General features: G+C 54.6%; 8 protein-coding genes across 8 annotated transcripts; 5 read left to right on the top strand and 3 right to left on the bottom strand.

The window, feature by feature from the left end:
- The first annotated feature begins 238 nt into the window (after positions 1 to 238).
- BO80DRAFT_427179 (uncharacterized protein) lies at positions 239 to 1,754 on the top strand. The gene is made up of 2 exons (XM_025719941.1): positions 239 to 912; positions 982 to 1,754. Exons 1-2 carry the CDS (start codon positions 477 to 479, stop codon positions 1,389 to 1,391), a joined length of 846 nt encoding a protein of 281 aa, XP_025572911.1. The 5' UTR covers positions 239 to 476; the 3' UTR covers positions 1,392 to 1,754.
- A 4,459-nt stretch (positions 1,755 to 6,213) lies between these two features.
- Positions 6,214 to 8,808, top strand: BO80DRAFT_457167 (putative cell wall proline rich protein; the record flags this gene model as incomplete). The annotated part of the gene is made up of 1 exon (XM_025722216.1): positions 6,214 to 8,808. One exon carries the CDS (start codon positions 6,214 to 6,216, stop codon positions 8,806 to 8,808), a length of 2,595 nt encoding a protein of 864 aa, XP_025572910.1.
- Positions 8,809 to 9,461: 653 nt separating this feature from the next.
- BO80DRAFT_153006 (25S rRNA (uracil2843-N3)-methyltransferase) lies at positions 9,462 to 11,156 on the top strand. The gene has a single exon (XM_025713807.1). The coding sequence runs from the start codon at positions 9,665 to 9,667 to the stop codon at positions 11,030 to 11,032; it is 1,368 nt and encodes a 455-aa protein (XP_025572909.1). The 5' UTR covers positions 9,462 to 9,664; the 3' UTR covers positions 11,033 to 11,156.
- phb1 (prohibitin subunit PHB1) lies at positions 11,051 to 12,243 on the bottom strand. Its single transcript, XM_025717038.1, has 2 exons — positions 11,853 to 12,243; positions 11,051 to 11,798 (listed from the first exon to the last, which is right to left on the bottom strand). Exons 1-2 carry the CDS (start codon positions 12,174 to 12,176, stop codon positions 11,280 to 11,282), a joined length of 843 nt encoding a protein of 280 aa, XP_025572908.1. The 5' UTR covers positions 12,177 to 12,243; the 3' UTR covers positions 11,051 to 11,279.
- A 601-nt stretch (positions 12,244 to 12,844) lies between these two features.
- BO80DRAFT_361123 (ubiquinol--cytochrome-c reductase subunit 8) lies at positions 12,845 to 13,172 on the top strand (the record flags this gene model as incomplete). Its single annotated transcript, XM_025715993.1, has 2 exons — positions 12,845 to 13,029; positions 13,118 to 13,172. Coding segments are annotated over 2 exons (240 nt in total), but the record flags the coding sequence as incomplete, so codon positions are not given.
- A 779-nt stretch (positions 13,173 to 13,951) lies between these two features.
- BO80DRAFT_427173 (spermidine synthase) lies at positions 13,952 to 15,731 on the top strand. Its single transcript, XM_025719940.1, has 5 exons — positions 13,952 to 14,076; positions 14,315 to 14,495; positions 14,577 to 14,724; positions 14,787 to 15,024; positions 15,225 to 15,731. Exons 1-5 carry the CDS (start codon positions 14,046 to 14,048, stop codon positions 15,503 to 15,505), a joined length of 879 nt encoding a protein of 292 aa, XP_025572906.1. The 5' UTR covers positions 13,952 to 14,045; the 3' UTR covers positions 15,506 to 15,731.
- A 77-nt stretch (positions 15,732 to 15,808) lies between these two features.
- On the bottom strand, positions 15,809 to 18,324 carry tktA (transketolase tktA). Its single transcript, XM_025713806.1, has 5 exons — positions 18,150 to 18,324; positions 18,009 to 18,093; positions 17,649 to 17,943; positions 16,218 to 17,581; positions 15,809 to 16,152 (listed from the first exon to the last, which is right to left on the bottom strand). Exons 1-5 carry the CDS (start codon positions 18,245 to 18,247, stop codon positions 16,039 to 16,041), a joined length of 1,956 nt encoding a protein of 651 aa, XP_025572905.1. The 5' UTR covers positions 18,248 to 18,324; the 3' UTR covers positions 15,809 to 16,038.
- A 2,169-nt stretch (positions 18,325 to 20,493) lies between these two features.
- Positions 20,494 to 23,932, bottom strand: facB (C6 transcription factor FacB/Cat8). The gene is made up of 5 exons (XM_025719939.1): positions 23,110 to 23,932; positions 22,696 to 23,006; positions 22,359 to 22,639; positions 21,942 to 22,299; positions 20,494 to 21,889 (listed from the first exon to the last, which is right to left on the bottom strand). Exons 1-5 carry the CDS (start codon positions 23,588 to 23,590, stop codon positions 20,732 to 20,734), a joined length of 2,589 nt encoding a protein of 862 aa, XP_025572904.1. The 5' UTR covers positions 23,591 to 23,932; the 3' UTR covers positions 20,494 to 20,731.
- Positions 23,933 to 26,698: the final 2,766 nt, after the last annotated feature.

Below are 26,698 nucleotides of genomic sequence, written 5' to 3'. Positions count from 1 at the left end.
CGCCCGCGATGAGCTAAGGGGCTCGGATTGGCCGGCAGAAATAGACCGCCCATGTCGAAGCAGCCATGACGCCATGTCCCAGGGGGGCTTAGCGCGATCGCCGATGTACTTTATGTGGTAATCGCCGGTGAGACTAGCTGCATGTCGTTAGCGCTCGCTAGGCCAGTTCTGGATTGGAGCGCGTGATGGTCGCTGGGCAGAAGGAGCGAACGAGACTGTTGTTTCGCCAAACTGCTCGATGCCCATGCTAGAGGAGGGGAGCTGAGAAAATCTTCGCCTTCTTCTACCCAGACCACGGCATCTCTATTGCCCTCATAGCATCCGGGCTCTCGCGTTCCCCTAAGAGGATTTACCCTGATCGAGGACAACGTTTGGATCGACCATCGATCCCCACCGCTCCGGAGCTGGGGAAATCCGATATCCACCTGATCTTTTCTAGACCATATTGAACCCTGCCATCCCGCGAGCACGCCATCATGGATTCCTCCGATTTGACCGCGCCCTACGCCCACCAGGCCAACGCCTCATCTCCCACGCAGCGATCTTCATCCCCTCATTCGTCTCACAATGAGCCACGCCGCATGTCTCCCCTCAGCGCAAAGCGTCAAACGGCCGTCGTGCCTGACCAGCACCAATCGCAGTCGGTCAACGAGGCCACCCCGATCGTGAGCAACTCCGACACATCTCGGCGAAACTATCACTCTACCGACGGACTGAGGAACAGGGACTCGGGATCCGTCAATGGTCATCCCAATAACCCGGCACAACAGACCTCACGAGACCCCGACCAGCACAATTCCCAGCCTGACTCGGAAGAACACCGCGGCTCCTGGTATAGCCGCATCGCAGACAGATATGGAAGCCTAGAACTGGAGAATAAGGGCAGTGTTGCCCGAGACCATTTAGCTTTAGGTACGTTTGGCACCTGTTTTTGCTTATTCCGGTTACACGTACGGCAGGATTGACAAGGTTTGGCTGTAGAACGGACATTTCTCGCATGGCTGAGGACTTCACTGGCATTTGCCTCGATTGGCATTGCAGTCACCCAGTTGTTCCGTTTGAACAGTGCTGGATCCAATGCGAACAGTGCAGACTTCACAGCGCTAGGCTTGCCATCTCCCGTATATGATCCCACAGCTATCCGGATAGCATCCGCTTCGTCACGCCTTCGGAGTATCGGTAAGCCGTTGGGAACCACATTCATCGGGGTTGCTATCTTGATTTTACTCGTTGGATTCCATCGCTACTTTGAAAGTCAGTACTGGATCATCAGGGGGAAATTCCCGGCTAGCCGGGGGAGTGTTGCATTGACTGCCATCGTCGCTGCTGCTCTGATCGTCACTGCCCTGGTTGTCATTCTTGCTATTTCCCCGGGCGCCGTTGAAGCGTAGGGTGGAGCGACATTCGGTGTGAATTCGTAGGGGCTTTGTTGGGAAATTGCCTTGTCTATACCCGCTTGCACTTGTCTTTTCTCTGCGTTGAAGCGGGCCGGAATATCAAAGCGGTGGATCTGTGTGATTTTGTGCTACCTCGGAGCTTCTTTCTTATTGTACATAGAGTGGTTTCAAGGGAAATATATATGAACTAACGGGACATGTACGATGCAAGGTATCTGGACGATTTGAGAGCCAATCGACAGGCACGTTTGTAATGCAGCGTCGCACACTGCAATGCATGGCCCTTGTTTGATATATGATCGCAGACGATCCACACATGGTGCCGCCACCGGTTATCGTTGCATCTTGTCAAGACGGCTTCCTTACAGACCTAATTGTCGAACTCCACAAGCCTGACGCATCTGAAATTCACTGTCGAGCTCATAGATGGTAGGTAAGTACTGACAGTAATCTGTCCGAATAAGCATGTCCTCTACGAAGATTGAGAGCTAGATGAAAGCTTATTTGCTCTATCGTATTCGAACGGTCAAAAATGGTGGCCTCTACGCAATGCCAGTCGAGTCCAATTTCCGCGGAGGAATTGAGACATGGAAATGACATAACAACCAGTGGCACCTTTGCTGCTTCTGCTATTTGGTTGGACCTTAAGTTACCGAATCCGGCTTTTGACGAGAAATTGGAGGAGCGATCCGGCTTGTCCGGATGATGTGTAAAACCAGCATCTCAATCAGGCGTGACATAGGGACTTCCGTAGGTAGCTATGGCCGGCGACCAATTTTCTCAGTCTCCTGGCGGCGCCGGAATGGGCATTTTCAGACTGGTCTCGATGGGTGGCGTTGGATCGAGTGAGCAATAGTGAGTGCTCCGGAGCTGAGCCACATGCCTGATGCGGATTCATCGGCTGCGTTTCGGGGATCGAAAAAGCCGGCTGCCGATTACGGCCCCAGTTTGGGAATTCGGATGGAAGTCTACTCCGCGCCGTGGAGAAAGGATGGCATATGCGGTGCAACGCCCCGGAAGCACTGACATCACATTCAACGGAAAAGAGCACAAAGTTTTCTAATCCACGGCTGAAATGGCAAAGTGGACCGATCGATTTCCAATGTGGCTAAGTCCAGGGCTTCAGGCGGATTTTCTGGAACATGAGAAGATTCCCGCCGCGAACCATGGGTCGGGGCGGCTGAGTGAAGGCACTATTTCCCATTAACTGGAGACTTCACCCGGGGGGGTAACGGGTGCTGAGCCTGGGGAAGGTTTTCGGAAGACAGATCTGGGGCGCGCTGAGAGGGTCAATCTCGGAGGGTCAATTGAAAGACATCAACCCTTGCATTGGATATGGCTATTGGGGAAAGGTTCTATCCCTTATTTATTGTATCGTAACCCAGCGGGAGAGCTGTCGGTAAGGTAGGTATAGTAATTCGGATACCATTCAAGTTGTTTCACTTGTGATTCAGAGGGTGTCTTGTAACGTTCCCGGGCTATACTTCGGGATTTTTCCTTGTTTGAGGGAGGGGAATGAGGAGGATGATAAGAATGAGGAGGCACCTCTATCTATCAATCTATCTCGATAAGCCCGACCGCGGCCCACGGTTGGTCAGATGCAGGACATTCCGTAGTACTGAGGAGGGCTCGGTCCCTGTCTGGTGACGGTCCATCGGGTCTGAAGGGGCCAGGAGCCCTGTCCGTCAGACAGCCATGCTTGGTTCCCGGTAAGGCCGCATGTACGTCGACGATTCGGGACTATCAGACCTTTCCCTTCAGCCAATCGATAGGAAAGGTCGCTGCTGTGGACGGAGTGCTTAGCTGCAGATCATCCCAGGCCGCGATAGGAAACAGTCACCTCAGGCAACGCCACAGGTAGCCCGGATAATGTCTTGATAGAGGCATCGAGGAGCATCGAGGAGCCCCGATGGTGAGCAAGTCATGACTCAGTTGTCGTCAGCCAACAATCCTATTGGCGATCGGTCTGCCAGAGGAAGGAATCGATCAGACTGCGAGGGAGGCTAACGAACTATCGCGACCTGGCGAAGCTGAAACCTGGAACTATCATCGTAGCGGCGGGCAGAGGAGGGGAGCTGAAGAGGCAGAAGGATGGAATGCGAGGAATCCGATGGAAGGGCCGACTTGGGACTTCCTCTATGACCCCTCCAGCCGGGAACTCTTCCGTCTGCACTGGGCCGTTCCTGAAATAGAAGGTCAACTTTGTGATCAGCCGCCGTGGCTGAAATGCAAGTGGGAGCATCTGGCATCAAACCTAGTATCGAACGTAATAATATGATTACTATAATACTACGGAGTATTGAAACTGGACGGGACCTAGACCTGGCAGTTGGGAGCCTGGCACACATGGATAACAAACAGTGTGGCTCGGCAACCAATGATAAGCATGACGGGTGCCGCCAGACTCCAGTGGCTAGAGGGATCCTGACACAATTATTGGCGAGCATCGAGGTGTGCCTATCACTATCAGGGGTGATGTACGGAGTACGAAGGAAGTAAATACGGAGTACGGAGTACTTGCTTGCTAATACTAACATATTACGGAGTAGCATGTACTATGTAGATATGTCTCTCCCGCATTGGCCTAACTGACACCGTAGCTGGTCCGTCCCTCGTACTCGTAAGCCAGCAGGTTGCAACAACCGAGGACAATGGTGCGATCATGATAAGCAGGAAGATCACCAGGGGGACGGAAGAACAACACCAACTCCCAACCAAGAATGAGGGGAGATCTATTCTTGGTTGTCTCTGACTCCCATGCGGGCTGTTTCACTTTCCAAGTTGCCCGCTCGCGGTTCCCCTCCTGGAGCGTCTCCGGGACGTGTCAACCATTGCAGGGATCGCCTGCTGGCTACGAGAAATCACTGGATCACTGAGATGTAAGCGGCCTTTTCGGCGCGACGGGCAAGGAGTCGCTGGCGCTAATTAAACTAGCTCCAATGCAGTTAGCCCAAAGCGTCTAGTGAGTGGCGGTCGTTCTGCCCCACCGAGACAAGCGAGATTTCGATGCCCCTGTTCGCGCCGCGGATTGGCCGCCCGTTCAGGTACGGCCATTTTAGTCTACTGGTGCCTGGGGGTTTTCTCCGGAACACACCCAATAATGGTGGCCCGCCATGGGCCTTTCAAGTCACGCTGACCACCAGTTAATATGCCCGGCTGCACTACCAGGCCATTCACGGGCCATCGCTCCTGCGATGGAGCAGGATCGTTAATATCGTCGTGATTGTGCCAAATTGCCGCTCTGCAAGAACCCTGATTGTAGCGGGCGGCATGAACAGGTGGCAGTGGAGCCCTGGCGCCGGCTGCTCTCGTCCAGGTTGCCGACTTCCTCATGTCTGGCTTGTGTCTCAACCAGACCAGGGATAGGCTCCGTATTCATCGGATGGTTGCAACGACATTATGACGTTTGATAATCAAAATCATAATTAATGTGCAGGAGATTACCTCGACCTCCCAGGTGGTACTCCGTACCTGGGGAGGCTTCCGGATTCTGTACCGAAGCCGAGAAAATCAGGAAGCCTGCAGATTCGGAGTATTGCGACCATTATTATTATTATTACTACTACTACGTACGTCTCGACGAGGGCAGGGTGCTACGTAGGCAGGCATTCATCCGCGAACTCCGCAAGCCTGACTAACTGAAAGCATGCAATTTCCCCATGAAGGCGCTGGCCAGACTAGCCTAGTCTTGGGATTAATGGATTTCCTGCTCCGATGGAGCAGCTACTATCATCTTTAATTAGTAGTGTGGCTCGAAAGCGGGCTAGTGCGCAGGCCGGCCTGATACGCCTCCGTACTGGACCGGCGCGCATGGTTCGTTGGCCATCCCTCCGCACGCTGACTGGATCACCGGCGATCCGACAGCCCTGGTAATACGCCGTACGGATTGGTACCGAACCAACCTGAACGGTACGGGCGCGGCCCCTCCGACTGCCCAGCCAATCATCCCCTGCCGCCCTCCATACGTCGCCGTCTCCTCCTCTCCACCACCAAGCCTTTTGCTGCACTTCAGCCTTTCCTCTCCTTCCTTCGACTTCATTTTCCTTTTTCCAGGTTGATCCTCTCTCTCTCTTTCCTCTCTTCCTCTCTCTTCCCTCCGTCTCCTCCTCCCTCTTCCTCCTCCTCCCCTCCCCTCTCTTCACTAATACCTCTTATTCACTTCGGCCCTGTTCACTGACACTCTCTCACTTCACTTCCCCTCTTCACCCGACTCTTCCGCTCCATCCTCTCCGTGGCCCGTTCCCGTGGCCGTCCGCTCCTTACAATAGTAGTCTCCTTCGTCATCTGCACGACTCTTCAACCCACCCCCTCCATTTCGACACGTTCGCTCTGTTCGACTGAATTTCTCAAGCGTTGCTCGACCACTGCGTTATTCCAAAAAGCCGTCGTGGATTGTTCTTCTGCCTTGGTGCCAGCCCGTTGTTGCAACCTTATCTTCCGACTTTTATTCTTCCGGCTCGTGTTCATCGGATCTCGGGACATAGTCGCTCTCGGTACGACGTGTGGGACTTGGATTCGGGATTTCAATGGTATCATTGCAGAACTGAAGGCCTCCAGACAACCCCGGGCTTTCCAATCATCGTAGGGAAGTCACATAGGTCTGGAGGTCCCCGTGCGTCGTCTAGGTCACATCAACTGTGCCCACCATCCACCACGGGGTCAAGCTGGTCGTGGTTGAATCAAGGTTGGTATCCTTCAGCAACCCGCTATGGCTTCGATATCTTTACCTCCACAGCCTCAACCTACTCCGGCATTCTCTCCCTACCTATCCGCGGCTGATCGGTCTCCTAGCGGTCACAGCCGCCGCAACCTGAGAATGTCTGCTCCGCTTCCCAATCCACCTTTTGTCTTTCCAGCCCGGGACCCCGGCGATGCGGCGCCTCCGTCTTCGGAGACCCGTACCAGGACCGCCCTACCCCTTCCGGCTTTTTCCTTCAACCCGGGCGCTCAGCATTCAGCGCAACCGTCGATGCCGACCCTCTCCCCCAACAGACCGGCCGGGCACCGCCGACGATGTAGTGAGCTGGTTGGTGGAGAACGTCCGATCATACCCCCGGGAACTATGGAGGCAATCCAAAGCAATGATGAAAACCCAACGCCAGCACCGACCAAACTTCCCGCGCCGGGGCCTGGCTTTGGTGCAGGTGGACGCCGTCATGCCCACCGACGCTCTGCCGCCATCTCCAGCGTGGATCTTACGGCCATCTCGAATGCTTTGGACCTGAAACCTTCCATTGGCAGCGCTCCGTGTTTCCCGGCAGACACTATGCGTGAGCACCGTGCTTCTGAGGAGCCCCCTAGGCCCGTCTCTCAATCAGCAGCCATCTTGACTCGGCAATCTCCTCCAGTGTCGCCCCGGATCGTAATCGAGGAAGATCATTCAGAGCAAGCCCAACCGGAAACTCCAAGCAATGGCACCGCGCCTGGACGTCAATCTAGCGAAACTTTAAAGAGTGAAACTGGAGTTGCGGCCGCATCACAGCCTGAAGCTTCCGCTAGAAATAGCGGCTATACCTGTTTTTCTCCCGTCGACAACGTGCCCCCCAAGGCCGAGCAGTCGAGGCCTAGACCTCGGACCGCGGATGCGTCATTCATGCTGGATCCGAGCAGGACCGCCAAAGCGGATGGCGACTCGCCCACGAAACGGCCATTGTCTGCGGCAGGACATTCCCGGAATCGCAAAAGCTTGTCTGCGGGGATTCTCGACCACTTCGCAAGTTCATCTCGACGGTCATCTTCCTCATCCAGCGGCTCGGAAAACAGCTCGGGGACCTCGGTGAGCGAGGCCACTGACCCGTTGGAATCTCCATCAAGCAAGAAGAGGTCGAAAGCCAAGAAGCGACAGAAGAAGGTACGGTCTTGGGCGGGCGCACTCTTGATAAGGGGCAAAGGTAAACGGCATTCAAAGAAGGATAGGGCAGAAACAAAAGCTGCGATTCCTCCTGTTTTGACGAGGACAAATTCAGACCTTGGCTCGGGATTGGACGTTGACTTTGATGATGACAATATTGTCGTTTTGAGAACACCGACTAATCCGGGTACCCCGGAGTCCAGTCGTCTTCCCGCAGAGGACACGCCACCTAGCCTGGAAACCTCCTGGAAGCCAAGGAGCTTCTACGAACAGACTGCTCAAAATGATGTCCTTAGCCCAGTGATTGATCTGGATGCAGCTCTGGGTCCTTTCAATACCCCTGAGATGCGCTCCGGTCGTCTTGCAGAGAGCGGCTTCTCGGCCGCGACCAAGCGGATGTATAGTGGTGGACGACGAGGTGAATTCATTGGCCCAGAAATGCGCTATCATCGCCGTGCAGAGAGCGCCCCTGAGATGCCTCCATTCGATCGTAGCGGCCTTGGGAATAACCGGTTTGCCACGAGCTCAACCCTGGAGAACCCGGATGTTCTGTACGAAGAGGAGGAGGATGCCTTCCTGGCCGCCACGGGCGAGTCCCAGCCAGAACCTGTTGAGCGCCCACAAACACAGGTGACCATGTCCAGCACGACTGATGCAGATAGTCAATCGGAAGATAGCAAAGATAGCTCCGAGACACTCACACACCAGTCGCTTGCTCGTGAAACCAGCGAAGGCGGGTTGCCTCACGCTGGTCTCGGCATACAGAAAGACGAATCGAACGATGCTCCCGAGTCCACTACCTGCGTGGATCGGGAGGCGCGCAACTCTGCTGAACAGCAGACCTCGCTGGCTCAGTTTCACCATGCGACCAACCCTTTCTCTGCGCCATTGCAGAGCGCGGCAGAGGTCGTCAAACCAGAGGAGTGGCGACCCAGGCCTTCGAGTCCTGATTATTCGCCTGGGTTCATGCCTGCTGACCACCGAGGTGTCACCTCGTTGGAACTGACCTCAAATATCCCTCCGTTGTCTCTGCAAGGCAATAGCTCCCTCCCAAATTCTTCTTTCCCATCTCCCGACTTCACCTTGTCCTCGTCCGATGTTCCTCGCTCGATCACGACGTCGTCCACCAATGACCGCAATTTCTCAAACCCCTCCTACAATCCGTCGGTGGATCTTCCTCAGGGGTCGGTTGAGGATGTACCCTCCCTGACCAGCAGTGCGTCAACGACGACGAACACATTAGGCCGGATCTCCGGCACCTTCTTCAGCCGTCCTCGGTTGTCCACCGATCGCTCGGCATCATTTTCCGCGGCTGTCCGTCGTCGTACCAGCCAGGCCAACAGCTCCAAGCGATCCAGTCTAGCGAGTCTCTCGAAGCTGATGGTGGGACCCCACGCCGAACGGAGCAAGCTCAGCTATGAAGAGAAGCCGCCGGAAGACGAGCCTGAGCGAGCCAAGAAGAAGGGCCTTCGCATTAGTCGTCTGATGCACTTTTGGAGGGCCAAAGATAAGGACAAATCCTATCATGAGCCTGGTGTTCGGGACCAGCGGCCCTCATGAGCCATGCTGCTAATGGCCTCCGCTTGTACATATTCATGATTCTCTTCGATATGGTCTTTGCAAGATCTTTTTGCCTTTTACTTCTCTTCCCCCCATTTTTTTTTTACTTTTCTCGACTTTTTGCCTCCTTTTTTCTTTTTCGGACCGGTCTACCTTTCTACTGTTGAGGTGACTGACGAATCTCTTTTCATCGGCATGTGATTAAGCGTAAGAGTACGAAAGCTCTATTTTGTTTATTCTTGTCTCTCGTTCATGGCCGGTTGCTATTTGTGAACAATGTCTTCTTCGTTCGCTATCCAACGTTTCAGGGCCTTTCTTTTTTTTATTTTCTTCGATTGCCTCTATCTTCTGGCTTCGCTTCTTTTCACCCTTTCTTTCTTCTTGCATTCATTATGGCATCTACCTTTTTGTCATTCTTCTTTACGGAACTTGATGGGTTCATTATCCTTGTTGGCGACTACGTTGGGGTCTTCTTTCGACTTCCTTGGGAGGCGCATGTCATTTACCATGCAGTGCAGGCCTCTCCGCCACTTGAGCGTGCAGGGACTACGTGCCAGCTATGAGTTGCTCAGATTAACAATCTACACTCTGCGTCTTTGATGGCGCGTCACACATTATCCTTGTATAGTCTACGTGCTTGTTCCACACCACAGTAATCGGCAAATCGTAGTTATGAGTTGCCCCTGCGATCTCGATCCTGAATCCGATGTAACCTGGATATATATCTGGGTGCCCCACATCCTCACCCATCCCCAGAAAAAAATAAAACCCAAACATCCAACCGCCCAATCTTACTAGGTTCCTTATCACCACCCATCACCCACGTAAACTAAATCAACCCAACCCCCAAATCAAAATGCCCCCCCGATCCAAAAAGTCCACCAAGGACCCCAAGAAAGATCCCAAGAAAAAGCAACCCCAGTCCGCTCCCCGCGGAGCTTCCACCACCAATACCAGCAGCACCCACCACTCCGAAAGCAGGGAACTCATCAACCTCTCCACCACCATCCCACTCACCCTCCAACAACTCCTCCTCAACGTCTTCAAAGCCGCTTTACTCCCCAACGGGCAGAACTATCTCCACCAAGGCACTACCCCCACCATCACCACCACCACCAACAATAATCAATCCGATGCTGCCAACAATGCGGAACCGCACCTCGACACCAAAAACCTCATCCAAACCATCAAAGCCCATTTATATAACCGGGACTTTGACTCGGCGTTTACAGACGCCAGTGAGGATTTGTTGAGGGCGTATGCGCTCCGGTGGAGTGCGTCGAGGGCGTTGGGGTATGTGGGTGTTTTTAGGGGTTTGATGGGGGGGTTGTTGCGTACGCTTAAGGGGGTGGGTGAGCATGGTGATGCGGAGAGGGAGGAGGAGGAGGCAACGCATGTGGTGTGTATTGGGGGTGGTGCTGGAGCGGAGATTGTGGCGTTGGCGGGGGCTTGGAGGGATTTGCATTCTGTTGAGCAGTCGGATCAAGATGTGGCTGTGTCTGTGTCTGGGGTTGTGTCTGGGGTGGGGAGGGTGACGTTGGAGGATGGTGGTGATGGTGGTGATGAGGAGGAGGGGGCGTCTGCGACTACGACTACTCAGGAAGCGGATGTCGCGAAACGCACCCATCCCAGACTTGACATCACAGCAGTTGATATCGCAGACTGGTCGAGTGTCGTCTCGCGCCTATCGACCGCCATTCAGTCCCCTGCGGTGATGGGGACGAAGTCGCATCCGGCGCCGTTATATGGCGGGGCGATCAACATCGATTTCCAGAAAGTGGATGTTCTGACGGCGGAGGAGAAGCAGCTTCGGGAGTTGCTACGACGGGAGGGGACAGGGAGAGGCACGGCATTGGTGACGTTGATGTTTACGTTGAATGAACTGTTTTCGACGTCGATGGCGAAGGCGACGGGGTTTTTGCTGAGGTTGACGGATTTGTTGAGCTCGGGGACGGTGTTGTTGGTGGTGGATAGTCCGGGGAGTTATTCGACGTTGAAGTTGGGGAAGAGTGCCGAGGGGGAGGTGCGTGAGAGACAGTATCCCATGAAGTTCCTCTTGGATCATACGTTGTTGTCGGTGGCGGAGGGGAAGTGGGAGCGGGTGTTGTCGCAGGATTCGAGGTGGTGGAGGAGGGATGCGGCGAGGTTGAGGTATGAGGTTGGGGAGGGCGCGGGGTTGGAGGATATGAGGTATCAGGTGCATGTTTATCGGCGGTTGGAGTGATGTCTTTTTCTTTCTTTTGTGTGAATTAGGGTATGTTTATGATGATGACTGCTGCTTGAATGATACCACGGTTGGACGCACTGTCACAAGGACTTGAATGGGAGAGGGTATGCTATTGCTACAGTCGATAAGAGATAAAAAGACCAAACGACATTAATTCGCCACGGTGATCATGCACGCCCGAGATCCGTCCAGTTGCAAAGAGAAAGAAAGAATACACATAGCTCCATGTATCACATGAAGCTGTTTAGTTCCTCAAGCCCAGCAGAAGGCTGGTGCTCTTTCCGCCTTCCTTGCCATCATTGCCGGGCAGATATGTGACGTTGGGGTTGGTGGCCAGCGTTGTCGCGATCTCCTTGCTGGCGTCAATACGACGGATCTCGATCAGACCACTGCCCGCCTTGGCCACGGCCTTGCTGATGATATCGGCACTCTCGGCTTCACCCTCGGCGCGGATGACATTGGCCTGACGTTCCTGCTCGGCCCTCTCGACAATGAACCGGGCCCGCTCCGCGTCCTGCTGGGCGATCTGCTTCTGCTCGACGGCACGCGTGAACTCCTTTCCGAAGGTCATGTGGGTGATGGAGACGTCTTCCAGGGCGATGTTGAACTGCGCGGCTCTCTTCATGAGGTCGGTGCGGATGCGGTTGGAGACGGCTTCACGCTGGGTGATCAGCTCGGCGGCATCGAACTGGGCGACGATGGCCTTGAGGACTTCGTTTCCGATGGAGGGCAGCACACGCTCATCGTAGTCGATACCGTAGGACTAGCCGGGTAATTTCAATTAGACAGGATCCGAGGATAGGAATTAAGCTCATACCTGGTAGATGGCCGGCAGCTTCGGGACATCGGGACGGTGCAGCACACGCAGCGTCAAGCTGACCATCTGCAAGTCCTTACTACCGGTGGTGGTGGAGATGTTGCGAGGCTTGGTGCGGACATCATAGATAATGGCCCGCTGCAGCCAAGGGATGAGAAAATGGGTGCCCTCGCTCATGACCTTCTCCTGCACACCGGACAAACGGTCGAAGATGATAGCGCGGGTACCACCACGGACATCGTAGATGGAAGAGCCGACGAGCGACATGCCGATCGCGGTGGGCACGGCCAGCCGGTAGATGTTGTACAGCGAGTTGGTGGCCATGATGATGAATGCAGGCGGAAGGGGGGCTTAAGCAGGAGGGGAAGCAATGGGAACTCGGGGCGGGAGGGAGATGTTGTGTCTGGAGATGATGTCGAGGCTTTTCGCATGCTGGCCCGAAACGGACTAGCGCCGGGCGGTGGTTGAACTTCGACTTCGACTTTCGTCCGTTTTGGTCCGACGGCCAACGTCCTCTCTTTCTCCCTCTGCTTCTCTGTCTCGTCTATCGCTCCCCACATCACCCTTGCTCTCCCCGATTCTCCTCGCTTTTCTTCACAATGGGTGGCCATCTCGATCCTAAGAACGGAGTGTGAGTTTTCTGCCTCCTTCGCTCGTCATAGCCGCTCCCTAGCTTTTCCGGGGGAGATTACCGTGCGGCCTCGTCTACCGGCCATGGCCTGCCCCGGATGGCTCTGATTTGGCAGATGAATAGTTGTGTGGTCCATTGTGATTGCTGACTCTCGGTCTATCTAGTTTTCTCGGCTGGTGGGGTGATCTCGGTATGTCTACAACCTCGACTTGATTTTGGCCGCCTTGGGTGCGACTCGAATAGCAACAATATCGGCTGGCTGGAGCTATTACCTCACAATGGCCTGGCGGGGAATTTGTGCTGCACCGATGGCGAAATCATGCAATTGTGCTCCGACAAGCCTTGCTGACATGGACGTCTCCATCTAGGATGCCCTACCCCCCAGCGCATCACCTCCTACTCTCTCTCCCCCAACCGTCAGCGCCCTCTCGCCGGTGCCGGCCACGCCGCCATCTTCAACGTTTTCCGCCGCTTCAGACACCAGGTCCTCTACGTTGCTCCCCCCTTCATTGCCGCTTACGCCATCATGAACTGGGCCATTGAGAGGTATGCATCCTTGTTTACAGACGTTCAGGCCCGATATACCGCAGCTGCCTGGTAATTGGACTCCTGGAGCTGACATTTGCATCCACAGAAACGAGTACCTCAACTCCAAGCCCGGCCGCCTCGCCGAGGGTTCTGAGGAGTAAATGTAACGTGCAAGCCGAGGGATCCTTAGGGGAAGGGATAGCATTGGGCAATACGAAAAGCCTGGATGTGTGATTGCACTGTATAGTAACTAGAAGCAATCGAATGTGTTGCAATGTTTTTAGTTGCCTTGACCGCGCGTGGGGTGCATCTGTAATGGGTGGACTCGTATAGGCCGGCTGGATTCCACATCCGGTTGGATTCAACCCGTAGTGTTTCTGCCAATCAACGGCAGCCCAGGCTCTGTCCGTCGAGCCCGGAAAGTATCCCACGCCCTCTTAGAGGGTCAATTGGCCATTGAGTTCCCTTTAAATGTCTCGGGTGCTGGATGATGCTGCCCAAGTGCCCGAATGTAATGATCGTGGTACAAGATGGGGGGATGCGAATTGTCGTGGCCGTGAGACCTCGTCGATCAACCTCGACGGCACCGGCGATTGGATGGGGCTAACAGAATGACCAATGGCCTGACCAACCGTGTCTGATCTCCTTAACAACAGCGATAAGAGAATGAGGCCGAGGAGGCGGCGGCGGCGGTGGTGGTGGTGGATGCTGTCAGGGCGCGAAACGGTCCATACGGCGGCCAAACCCATGGGGCCGGCCAGGAAAATACCGAAACAGGTGACAAAAGGGAGAAAAACCCACCTGACTGGCCGTCGCAGCCGCCCATAAATTACCGCCGGTAAGTGGCCGTACATACAATTTTTCTGTTTCTGGTTTTCTCTCCCCCACTCCGCATGCGTTCGTCTTTCTTCTCTTCTTTCCTTCCCTCTTCCCCCTCCTCCCTCTTCTCTTCTTCTCTTCTCTTCCGACTCTCTACAGCTTCACGCCTTCCTCTCCCACATCCCCGTCTTTTCCGACCCTTCCACTCCATCACCATGAGCGAGATCACCCACCCCACCATCAAGGGTATGTATCTTTCCCTTATCCGCGACTACATCCTCAGCCCACCATCGAACACCCCTCCATCGCTAGCCATCTACCCCGCCTCGTGTACCCTCAATCCCCAAACTCACCATCCCAATCCCTTCAATGGATCCATTTCCGCTCATGGCAGCTCAATCAGCGCCTGATCGTCTCAATTCCTTGTTTTCTACTTGCTACCCCGCTAGAGCTACCCCTCGTGGCTAATTCTCGTTCTCTTCAGATGGCTGGTTCTCCGAGCAGTCTGGCATGTGGCCCGGCCAGGCCATGAACCTCAAGGTTAACCAGATCCTGCACCACGAGAAGTCCAAGTACCAGGACGTTCTCGTCTTCGAGAGCAGCGACTACGGCACCGTCCTCGTCCTCGACAACGTCATCCAGTGCACTGAGCGCGATGAGTTCTCGTATGTTCAATCCTTCGTGGCATATCCTTGTGTCACCCTGTAAAACCCAACAGGCACTTGTGCTGACTGCCATGGCGATAGCTACCAGGAGATGATCACCCACCTGGCCATGAACTCTCACCCCAACCCCAAGAAGGTCCTTGTCATCGGTGGTGGTGATGGTGGTGTCCTCCGTGAGGTTGTCAAGCATGAGACCGTCGAGGAGGCCATCCTGTGCGACATTGACGAGGTAAACAAGAGAAAATCCCCGTACTCCCGTGCCGTGTGAGAATGTATGGCTCATGATTCCAGGCTGTCATCCGTGTCTCCAAGAAGTACCTTCCCGGCATGAGCATCGGCTTCCAGCACCCCAACGTTAAGGTCCACGTTGGCGATGGTTTCAAGTTCCTTGAGGAGCGCAAGAACGAGTTCGACGTCATCATCACCGACAGCTCTGACCCCGAGGGTCCCGCTGAGAGCCTCTTCCAGAAGCCTTACTTCGAGCTCTTGCGCGATGCGCTGCGCGAGGGAGGTGTCATCACCACACAAGGTTGTTCGTCGCCTTTACTTTGTCCCTTCATGCCCTTTCCCATGCTACCCCCCCTTCTCCGTTCCTACTCTTCATCTCTGACAAATCCCTCTCTCCGTTTCTGTGTGATCTTCCCGTGGAGTACGAAGCTAACTGGATTACGTCCCAAACCACCCGATTCCTATCCCGGGATCGGTTTGGGCTCGTGTTTACGCGTATAGCTGAGAACCAATGGCTCCACCTTTCTCTGATCACCGACCTCAAGAAGTCCTGCAAGGAGGTCTTCCCCGTCGCCGAATATGCCTACACCACCATCCCCACCTACCCCTCCGGCCAGATCGGCTTCATGGTCTGCTGCAAGGATGCGACTCGTAACGTCAAGGAGCCCGTCCGCAAGTGGTCCCGTGAGGAGGAGGAGCGCCTCTGCCGCTACTACAACCAGGACATCCACCGCGCCAGCTTCGTTCTGCCCAACTTTGCCCGCAAGGCTCTGGACGCTTAGACTAATCAAGTTTTGTCGTTCTCTGTTTTGGGTGTGGCCTCCTCCGTTTCGAGGCCCTAGGCGGCTGATAATCGATGATGATCTGACGATGATGAATATAACAAAAAAATTTCTGCTGCTTACACCTGATCATATCCCACCGATGCTTCACAGAATATCTGAGGGAGGCCATCCGGATCTAAAACTCAGTAGTTCCATAATATTACATGATACAACGTCATACAAAGCGGAGATCAGATTTAAAGACCGTAAGCCGTAGACGCATTTGGTAGTTGATGTGGCTGGCAATGCAGCTTGGCCAAGCCCACATAGACATTAAGTTGGCGGTATTCTTCCATTCAATCTAATTCATCCCTAAATCTACCAAGAGCAATATACAAACTATAAGGGAACAAATCTCGTGTATTTTATCTTCAGAAAATCGTTAAATTAGGACTTCTCCCAGGGGTATCATCGCCCGCAGGGATCAACATCGTCCCAGGTACTCATAAACATGAAACAGTGCAAGCCATCACGACGCTAACACAAACCGTCTACAGAATCTGCTGGAAAGCACGGTTGATGGGGGAGCGCACGGGGAATCCCTTGTAGAAGTCGATGGTGGCAATGGCGCGCTTGCTGATGCCCTCAGGAGTGAACTCGAATTTCTGCAGGAAAGTGAATTAGTATGTGGGACCATTGAACGAGTGGCGAGATTGGCATCAAATCTTACCTTGTAGACATCCTTGTAGGGGCCAGAGGCACCGAAGCGGTTGAGACCGAACTGCTCGTGAGCGTAGCGCTCCCAGCCCATGGTGCTGAGAGCCTCGACGGACAGGACGGGAATGCCGTCGGGGAGGACCTGCAGCTGGTAGGCCTTGTCCTGAGCATCGAAGACCTCGAAGCAAGGGACGGAGACGACGCGGGCAGCGACGCCGTGCTTCTCCTTGAGGTAGGTGGCAGCCTCGACACAGATGCCGACCTCGGAACCGGTGGAGATGAGGGTGACGGCAGCGTTGGCGGTGTCGACGGCGACGTAGGCACCCTTGAGGGCCTTCTCGATGGTGGAGGCCTCGAGCTGGGGCAGGTTCTGACGGGTGAGGGCCAGGATGCTGGGGGTGTGCTTGGAGGTCAGAGCAGAGTAGTAGGCAGCGCTGGTCTCGTTGCCGTCAGCAGGGCGCCAGACCATGCAGTTGGGCAGAGCACGGAAGTGAGCCAGGGTCTCAATGGGCTGGTGAGTAGGACCGTCCTCACCCAGACCGATGGAGTCGTGGGTAGCAACGTAGATGGTGCGGACACGAGACAGGGCCGACAGACGGACAGCACCGGCGGCGTAGGAAACGAAGTTCAGGAAGGTACCACCAGCGGGGATGACAGTGCCGTAGGCAGCAAGACCGTTCATGACGGCGGCCATGGCGTGCTCACGGACACCGTAGCGGAGGTAGCGGCCGGACCACTCACCAATGCCGTACTCAGGGGGCTGGAAGTCAACAGCGTTCTTCCAGCGGGTGTTGTTGGAGCCAGTCAGATCGGCAGAGCCGGACAGAAGCTCGGGGACGACATCGTGGATCTTCTCCAGAACAGCCTCGGAGAGCTTACGGGTAGCAACGGCAGCGTCGCTGGGCTTGTAGGTAGGCAGGCTCTTCTCCCAGCCCTCGGCAAGCTTGCCGGAGAGACGGCGGGTGAGCTCGGCGTGCTCCTTGGGGTACTCAGAAGCGTACTTCTGGAGGAGCTGGTTCCACTCCTGCTCCTTAGCAGCACCGTCGGAGGAGTGCTTGTGGTAGAGGTCGTAGACCTGCTGGGGGACGGCAAAGGTCTGCTTGGGGTCGAAGCCGAACTGCTGCTTGACGTTCTCGCAGTCATCGGCCTTCAGGGGGTTACCGTGGACACCACCGGTACCCTGGAGCTTGGAACCGAAACCAATAGTAGTAGTCAGGCGGATGACGGAAGGCTTGTCAGTGACAGCCTGGCACTTCTTGATAGCGGCCTCAATGCCCTCAAGGTCGTGGTCACCGTCCTTGACGTACTCAGTGTGCCAGCCGTAGGACTCGAAACGCTTCATAACATCCTCAGTGAAGGCGCACTTGGTGTCACCGTCTGCATGACAGATCTTAATTAATACAACTATTGCAATAATGAAGACAGGGTAATAAACAGGGCTTACCAATGGAGATTCCGTTGTCATCGTAGATGGCAATCAGGTTGCCGAGCTTCAGGTGACCAGCCATCGAGGCGGCCTCGCTGGCAATACCCTCCATGGCGCAGCCATCACCGAAGAAGCAGTATGTGAAGTTGTTGAAGAGGTCGAAACCAGGCTTGTTGAAGACAGCAGCGGAGTGGCGCTCAGCGATGGCCAGACCGACAGCGTTGGCGAAACCCTGACCCAGGGGGCCGGTGGTGACCTCGACACCGGGGGTGTCGTGGGCCTCGGGGTGACCGGGGGTGATGCTGTCGAGTTGCTACACGAGCACGATGGTTAGGGGATATCTACAATGGCCCTGCTAGGAATTGAATGGGCACATACTCTGAAGCTCTTCAGGTCATCGAGGGTGACCTTGTAGCCGAAAAGGTGAAGGAGAGCATATTGGAGCATGCAGCCGTGGCCGTTGCTAGAGTTCGTGTCAGTCAATTCCTAGCCAAATGAAAACCCAAGGTCAAAGCTTACGAGAGGACAAAGCGGTCACGGTTGGCCCACTCGGGATTTTGGGGGTTGAAGTTCATGAACTTGTTGAAGAGGACGTGAGACACGGGGGCCATGCCCATGGGGGCACCGGGGTGACCGGAGTTGGCCTTGAAGGTGGCATCAACCTGGAGGACAATTAGTCTAACGCTGCCAAAGGGCACCCCCCCCCCCCCCCCTGACGAAGAGGGTGTCATTCCGCCATCGGTGGCTGGTCGACGGTCTGATCTCCGAGGAGCTGCTAGAGTAGTGCTATGGAGCAAAGGGCTATCCACTTCTGAGCACGGGAGGCAATGCTCCGCGGAGACCTTGTGATACAAGATTTTGACCCTCCGGTGCCGGAGCCGCCAAGAAGCTCTCCATCACACCGTGACCGGATGGGAGCGCGATGGAGGAAGCAAGCAAAGAGGGACATACCGCGAGAACACGGATGGTGTTGATGGCCAATTGATCCAAGTCGGTGTAACCCATGATTGCGGTATCTGGAGAGGAGGAAGCCGGGTTAGAGAATTGTTGAATAGCACCCAAATTGTTGGGGAAATGAGGGGAGCGGCATACTATTTAAATGCTTCGTAAATCAAACCCGTATTGCTTTTGGGGAGGTATGAGCGGGATGATCCAACAAACAATGTCAGACGGGAAGATCACCGCGAGATGAAAGAGGGAGATGATTGAGAGAAGAAGGGGAAAAAAAAAAGGGAGAAGAAGAGAGAAAGAAGGATGAGAGATTGGGAACGGGGAGGAAAAGCGAGCCAGGCGGGCGGAGTGGGATGGAGGGAAGAGAGCAGAAGGTGGGGGGGCAATGATGTCTGTGGTGGGGCGTCCTTTCACCGGCTGCTCGGAGGGGGTGAGACTCGCTGCCAACGGCAACTCTGCTGCTGCTTGTCGTTGCTGCTTCTTGCGACCTGGCTCGATTGAGTCTGCTAAATCGGCTATTGCTATTCGATTGCCATGGTTTGAGTCATGTCCGACCCCCCGTGGCGGGAGATACGCGGGCCGTGGGGTGGGAGAGACGAGGGAGAGCCAGAGCTCTGGCGATGATGTATGCAGTCCGATGCCCCTCCCCCGCTGCCTCAGGCAGGGCGGCCCCTCCGGAGTCGCTCGCGCCCCTTCAGTAGTAATGCAACCCTTCCGAACATGTCCAGATATCCTGATATCCAACCAGGTACTCACAAGGGCAATTGCTCGTACTCCCGCCACTAGCTATCTAATAGTAGTATTATCTTCCGTCGGTCAAAATCCCTCAGAGTATCACCCGAGACGCCACCAGTATCTAGCTCCTGTGTAATCCTCCGTTCCCATCCCACCATTCCATGACCATTGCAGCTACATGGTACGAAGCACATAGCACCTACAGTAGGCCATGCCTTGCCGACAGTGCGGGCAGTACATCCCCCAGTCAGCCTCTACATTGGCATCCTACCTGTCATGTCGAGCATGCAGATCGCTCTGAGTTGGCCATCCAAGCTGCACCTCAACACCAATGACTATAAGCCTCTCGACCACCCCTCCAAACAGACAGCAGGACAGATACCTTCAGTCAGTAACCGTCTCAAACCAGCCCCGCGGACCTCCCAAGTCCCAACACAGCAATTTCCCGAACGTTCTTCTTCACCAGCATGAGCCAACCCCCATTAGTCACCCCCTGACTGTTTCTGCCCGCTGGGTCCGGAGGACGCTGCTCCGCCAGCGGGGAGGGCGGGTAAGCTCACAACTACTAATCTACTTCAGTCAGTAGCCCAGGCACTCCCCTCTACTTACGGAGTCCGGACTCCAGATGGAAACGGAGCACATCCCTCCATCAATCCTTTTTCTCGTATGAAAGAATCTGGCCGGATTCTTCGGTTGAACTCACCCTTGCAGAATTTTCTCCCTCCCTTTTTCTTCGAACCGGCTGGCTGGTCTGCAAGCCCCGCCAACTAAGCATGTGAAGCTCTAAGTCAAGGACGCCAGCGTGACATGCGCGCTGGACCTATGCAGCTAGTTACTATAGGTAAAGGGCTGCTTCCCCCGACAGAATTTACAACTTTCCGGGGGTGTCAAGGCACTCTGCTAGCAAGGTTGATGCCGATCGGGTTCCCGGCTGGACCAATCTGCATTCCACCTTGGGAATGCCCCCAGGACATTGGCTCTCGTTGCTGCTCTGCTCGGGCTGGCTCGCAAGCAGGTCGGCTTGCGTGACCCCAGGCTGGTTGGTCTGGCCCGGAGCTCTACTCTAGATAAGCAGAAGATGACAAAGGTTATGCGTTGCACTAGCTCTCGGCTGTTCCACTTGATGTACTGCAAGAGCTAGATCCATAAGAACATGACTAATGGCAGACAACACTCATTCAAACATAAGATGTACGTGATATTATAGTGGCACATAGACTAGACCTATAACAGCAGCCCTCTGCAGGAACCGAAACAAAACCAAGACTCCCTGTACAGACGAGGTATCACAAATGAAACTATGGAGCCAAAATCAAATATCCTCTCGCTCCGATCCCAAACCCAATCATAGATAAACTCCTCCACACCATTATTCGTCGCGTTCATTAAAGATGCCGCCTTCGAAGCATACTGCTTCAAACAGCCAACCGTCGATCCCATCCATTGATCAGTGCAAACTCATCAGCGTCGTCTTCCACAGCTGGAATCATGACACTTCGGAAGGAGCCCAAAAAACTGGCCTGTTCTTCCGGGGAGAGGCGGATGTCGTTAAATCGCACCCCGTCCTCTGCACTGCCTTCGTCGGAGTAGCTGAGGACACTTTGTGCGGGGAGGTCCTGGTTGGGCGGCACATCGCTATTGCTACTCGCTGACCACGCCTCGGGTGACAATCCTTGCAGCTCCGTCTGGGGCGCCGGTAACGGTCCCGCCAACGGGTCCCCCTTCTGGACAAATTCGGCTGTGAGGGAAGCAAAGGGGCCGCTGTCTTCGCCGCATTCCCTTCCTCCATAGATCCCCGTGAAAATGTTCGAGTAGCCTCGGTCCATGTCACTCAGGACGAACTCCCAGTCGGACACCGTGATGGGTCCGCCCGGGGGATCCGAAGGCGCGGAGCTAGAAAGCATGTGGCTACTATCGTACGTCCCGGAAGATGAATGATAAGAGGACTTGTTCGCAGGCATGTTTGGCGCGTGGAAGTTGTCCGGGGGGAGACTGGCCCAGCTAGAGGACCTGGCATGACGTTGGGCGGCGTTAGGACTCACCCCGCAGATAGTGGCCCGCCGAGATGGGGAGTCGGGTGTTTCCTGATGGGCTGAGCCCGACGCCCCGGTCAAACGCGATTTCCAGGACTGAAGTTGCCTCTTAGGAGACTTCAGTGGTTTCTGCAAAGGTGGCGACATGTCCTGAGGCCGACCAGACGACCCGTGCTTGCTGTTATTCAGGGAAACCAGAACACTAGCCAAAGCGCTGAACTCGGCGGCAGATGACGACTCCTCGGATTCCAGCTGATCAATGACGGTGGTGAGCAATTTTTGGCTCTCCTTGACAAGCTTACTGTCACGCTTCAGACCGATGTTTTGCCATAGAAGACCAAGTCCTGTCGCAAAAACGAGCTCCTTCCGATTGATAGTCACAGAGAGGCAGAGGCGTCTCTCGTCGAGCAATTCAAGGATCTGAATAATATGTTTGGCTGAATCGGACAGGGCAAGGATAGAAGGTGATCGAACGTGTTCTTCGCCGAAACAGACCGCGGGGCGATGGATCAATGAACGGGTGTAATAATAGACGAGAGACTGCAGAAGTCAGTGAATGCACAGGAGAGCCCGATACCGGCTTGCTACTTACCAAAAGCGGCGACCGGCTGCTGGTAACATTGGTACTGGGCTTGTCTTGAGAGAACTCGAGGCGGAGGTGAGCAGGCAAGCCCTTCACCCACTCATCCAATTGCTCTGCAACCGCGTGCAGCTTCGACAAGGGTATATCGTATCCTCCATCAGAAGGATAGATATCTTCCAGAACCTTGTTCAGCACGCGTGATGCCGCAAACAGCGCGATTGCACTTGAGATGCGGGTCGATTCGCCGGGAAGGGTGGGCAAAAAGCCGGTTTCCGTGACATTCTCATCATCAATATCCTCGGGGTACTCAGCCTTGACATCCTCTTCACGTAGTAGGACAGGCAATCCCGTCAAAGCGGCAGTGAATCTATCAAAGTGTTAGAATGAATAGATGCGCGACACAAGAGATGCACAAGGCTGACTCACCGATCCAGAGCGTATTGGCACCAGAATACTTTCTTACGGGTTTCTGCCACAAGAGCATTCGAAGAGAAGCGTTTCTGGCTCTGGTGCAGTCTCAACTGTTGACTAAGACTCACGGCAAGGCCCCGATAGCGTAGAAGACTGGTGTAATCGCCTTTGGTCATGCAGTACATTTGGGCGAGCACATAACATTGCATCGTCGAAAGAGAAATATCGCTTGAGATTGATTCGAGAATGGATGACCAATTGTCTTCGAAAAAGGTAGGGTCCTGGTTGGTTCTCGACTATCGCAAAACAATTAGTTTCCAGTCTTCTCTGCCATTCTAGGCTCACGACATACCATAGACGCAAGAGCGGCGATGCCAAAAATCAAATTCAATTGTGCCAAGTCATGCTTGCTTCCCTGCGAAGACTCCGTGCCCGAAAGATACTGCTCATAAGCTTTGAGGATGGTGGGCCGGTGAACCACCGGGTAGAGAGGGGCCCATTCCTGGAAGAAGATGTTGATGAGCTGATCGGATACAAGTCGAGGCGCTGTTCGGATGGCCTGGTCGACGCGCGAATGAGAGATAGGAGAGGGAGTCGTTAAGGTTTTGATCGAGACACTGGATGGCAATCGATTTTGCTCTACAAGCTTGTTTGTAAAAGCGTCTAAAAAGGTTAGCCATGGTTCTTCCCGGAAAATCTTGTTCTTCGTGCCTGGGCGCCTTGCACGGGCTTCCATTTAAAAGCACGCAAGGATGGTGCGACATACCAGCAAAACCGCGAGTATTCGACAACCCTGCACTCTCAGTCGAGCTGGAGTCGTTAGGCTGTACTGAGTGCTGAACCTGAATCATGCCCTCGTCTGCATCGGGTGCGTTGGATTTTGCAGACGCCGATGGTGATGTTGCTGCAACACTTGGCCTCTGACGTGAGGGCGAGAAGGAGTGGATCCGAGAAAGGACATCGATCTTCTCGTCTTTTTCATCCAGCAGGTTCTTCAAGTCCCTGACTTCGGACTCCAGAGCACGCACGCGTTCCTCCAACGATTCGGTGTATCCACGGGGGAAGGCACGTCGACTCAGCTTGTCGCTAGTTTTGCATTCGAAACCGACATTGGCGCATTGAGTACAGCAGGGGCGAATGCCGTCGCAGCGAATCTTCTTGCTTCTGCATCGATCACAGGCCTGAGCGATACGACTCTGTGAGCCGTTCCCGACCTTGATCACTTTCATCGGGAGAATTCCAGGCATGTTGGCTGGATGCTGTGGCGCATCTGCCTTTCAAACAGGTCGGGTTGGCGCCGGGCTTGCGAGTGCTGTTCGATTACACCCGGGGAACTTGGACAGTAGACGACGCGAACGTCTTAGGTGCAGTGTAAGACGGGTCCGGGACTAGGCGAACTTTTCCGACAGTGAGTGTGTGTCGAAGTCTAGGAAAGACAGCGGACACTGGCGGGATGTTGAAAGTTGAAGGTGAGGGTAAGTGGGAAGGGAGTGGCGGTGGTAAGTCGGGAACGCTGGTAGCAAGTGAAGATGGAGAGAGAAGAGCGACGGGGCAGGCGAGAGCAGAAGCAACTTTTCGATGTACGGCGCAGGTAACAGGCCATGGTAAGAATGTTCCGCGGTGCGGGCTGAGGACGTACCGGCTCAAAAGGGGGGCAGGTGGGGCTGCCCATGTGGGTCATGCGCTGGGATGTCCGCCAATCCCGATTGTCGGCTCGCTCATTCGCTCACCCGACCGCCGGTGGACTTGAAATCACTGACTGGAATTGAAGGTTCATGGAGTTGCTGCCTCGCCCCCCCCCGTATTACCCGTACGGTCAGCCTGGAGCCGCTGAGGTTATTCAGATGTTAACACGCCGTTCCTCGGCAGTTAAGGACAGACACCTGATGCCCGCCCAACCCATCATCCTTCCTGGGGAGGTGAGCTGAGAAGGGGAACGTGAGAGCAATAGCATCTCCTGCGGGTAAATAATTACTGCTTACCTACTAGATACTACCACGACTGCTACTACTGCCACTACTAGCAGTAGTACTTGGCTGGCCTGGCACGGAGTATCCTATCGGAGAACAAGCAAGGCCCAGCAATCGACTCCGTACGGCGCACCTCCCTCGGCATCCCCTCGCGGTCACCTTATCAGAGAAAGAGACACTGACAGGCTGCTCCTTCCCCCCTGCTCCCGTGTCACAGACTCGGCCCTGCCAGCGGCAGGCACGACTTCCGTCCAAGGAAAGTCCCCGGCAGACCTCCTGCGTAGGCCGCGGCCACTAATGTATGATAAATGGCAGCGGTGCAATAAGACCTCTGTTCACCGGAGGATCCTACATTAATTTCTCCCCCGGCGTGCCAACAGGGCAAGTGATTGGCGAACGAGCAATATGCGGCCAGATATGCTGGTCGTCGTATCAATGTTGTCCAGGCTATCGCCATATCTAATCATATCGCCATGATCTTTGCCAAGGCCCATGGTTGCAAGCCCACCCCCTCCAAGCACGGATTCTCTTGGAGGCGATGGAGCAGGCGCGACGACTAGTACGGAGCATGTAGATGAACCATACAAAACCGAGACTAGCAGGATGCAAGTGCGGTCCGGCTGTTGAAGATCACAGCAATCCGAGCCAGCAAAGCTTTCCGGATTCCACCGGGCTCGCAGTCCGACAGCTGAGGCAATGGAGATCGGTCTTGCCAATTGTCCAGACTTTGATATTACACCATTCCATACATCGTCCCATGGTTGGAGGGCAGCTCCCCGCAATTCGGAACCCAAGTTGAACCAGGACCTTTGGTCAGGGGCGAGACTACTGACAGGGGGGGCAATTAGCACACATTCTCTGGATATTCGTCTACGAGGGTGAAAAGTCAGAGCTCCCTTCTGGAAAGCAGCGCTGGCTGCGATGGCTCAAGGTGACGCGCGGAAGCAGCCCTGCTGTCTCATTATCTCTCTCTAGCGGTGATAAAGCCAGGCGTCCAATTCGAGCCCAACGAGTCAATCCGGGTGGGGAACCCGAGTGTTTGCCGAACCATACCCGTTTGAGTCAGGGCTTAATCCTTGGGTCTGGAAATAGTGAGCTGCCTGATGCGGCGTTGCCACTTTTCCCCCGGTGTTCGCGGCTAGAAGATCGCGGAGAGGCTGAGAGCATATTCTGGTGCTGACTTGATTATTATCCTCGTATTCCCATTGACTGGATGGCATGAGGCCGTATCGGTATCGATCCTGCTGATTCCAGTGGAGACACCGGAAGATCTAGTATAAGAGGAGTGCAGCTGGAGTGAACCTCCTCGTCCTCTTCTCTTTTATTGCTTTCCTGTTTCTTTGCCCCTGCAGGGCGGCAAAGTCCGACAGTACTATCGACTACTATCGGTTATCATGCTTAATATATCATGTCCTCGGTACTCCGAAGGGGTTTCAATTTGTTGACCGTTGCTCGGTGAATATTGGTTCTTGGCCGAGACTTGACCGAGAAATCGCAGAGGTGGAGGCGGAAATCCCTGGAGCCGCCCAATGTTGGTTCACCAACCACAGCTGTTTCAGTGACATGGAGTTACTTGGATGCAATGAACAAGGGCCAACCCCTGTCATGATTATTATCTTGCCGCTGATTCTTGACTAAGCTGTCTTTGGCCTTCGGTGTTTTGCTGCCAGTCGATGATTGTCCGGCGCTTTGCATTGCCCCTCCAGCCCAGGATCAGGGACTGGGTCAGAGGGGTGGCTGGCTGGCCAGACCCTCGTCCTCTCTGTGCCAGGCTATCCATCCCGGCCAGGGCAGCAGTCGATCATGACGGACCGAAGCTGTAGCGTGCATCAGGGCTGCCCCACGGCAGATAGAGTGATAGCAGTAGCACATCACACACCTCCCGGATGATCTAGAGACTCGACAATCTATGCACAGCTTATGCCATGCATTCTTGTGTCCCCGAAGCGATCAATTCATCTCCGATCAATTAATCCATGAAACACAGACACAAACCACTCACCCCTTCTCCCCGTGTGCGACATCGGCCCAAACTTTGCGCCTCGCAAATGCTAGCCCGCAACGTCATCACCCCAAGCCTCCCAATCTAAAGCCCATCTTGGCTCAAAATCAGTAAATAGTTTGGCGCAAATCCCACCCCCGCCAATGCCAATGCCAATGACTACTAGTAACTATAACCGACGCCCAACTTTCCGGGACCGTCGCACTAGTAGTCAATCTTCTCAACTTTCGCCATGGGGTTTGCCCCATCTGATTGAAGGATCCATTACCCCGCGGTGGGTAAGACTCCAAACTTAACTCAGATCTTGCTACTAGTACGTACTACTATGTAGTAAAGTTGCTCCTCCACGTTTCGGCACGGTTACTTTCCGGGTATGAATAGGT

The sequence above is a fragment of the Aspergillus ibericus genome (assembly GCF_003184845.1).
Source record: "Aspergillus ibericus CBS 121593 unplaced genomic scaffold BO80scaffold_34, whole genome shotgun sequence".
NCBI lineage: Eukaryota > Fungi > Ascomycota > Eurotiomycetes > Eurotiales > Aspergillaceae > Aspergillus > Aspergillus ibericus.
The sequence above is the reverse complement of the archived record's forward strand: the minus strand, read 5'-3'. Positions and strand labels throughout refer to the sequence as shown.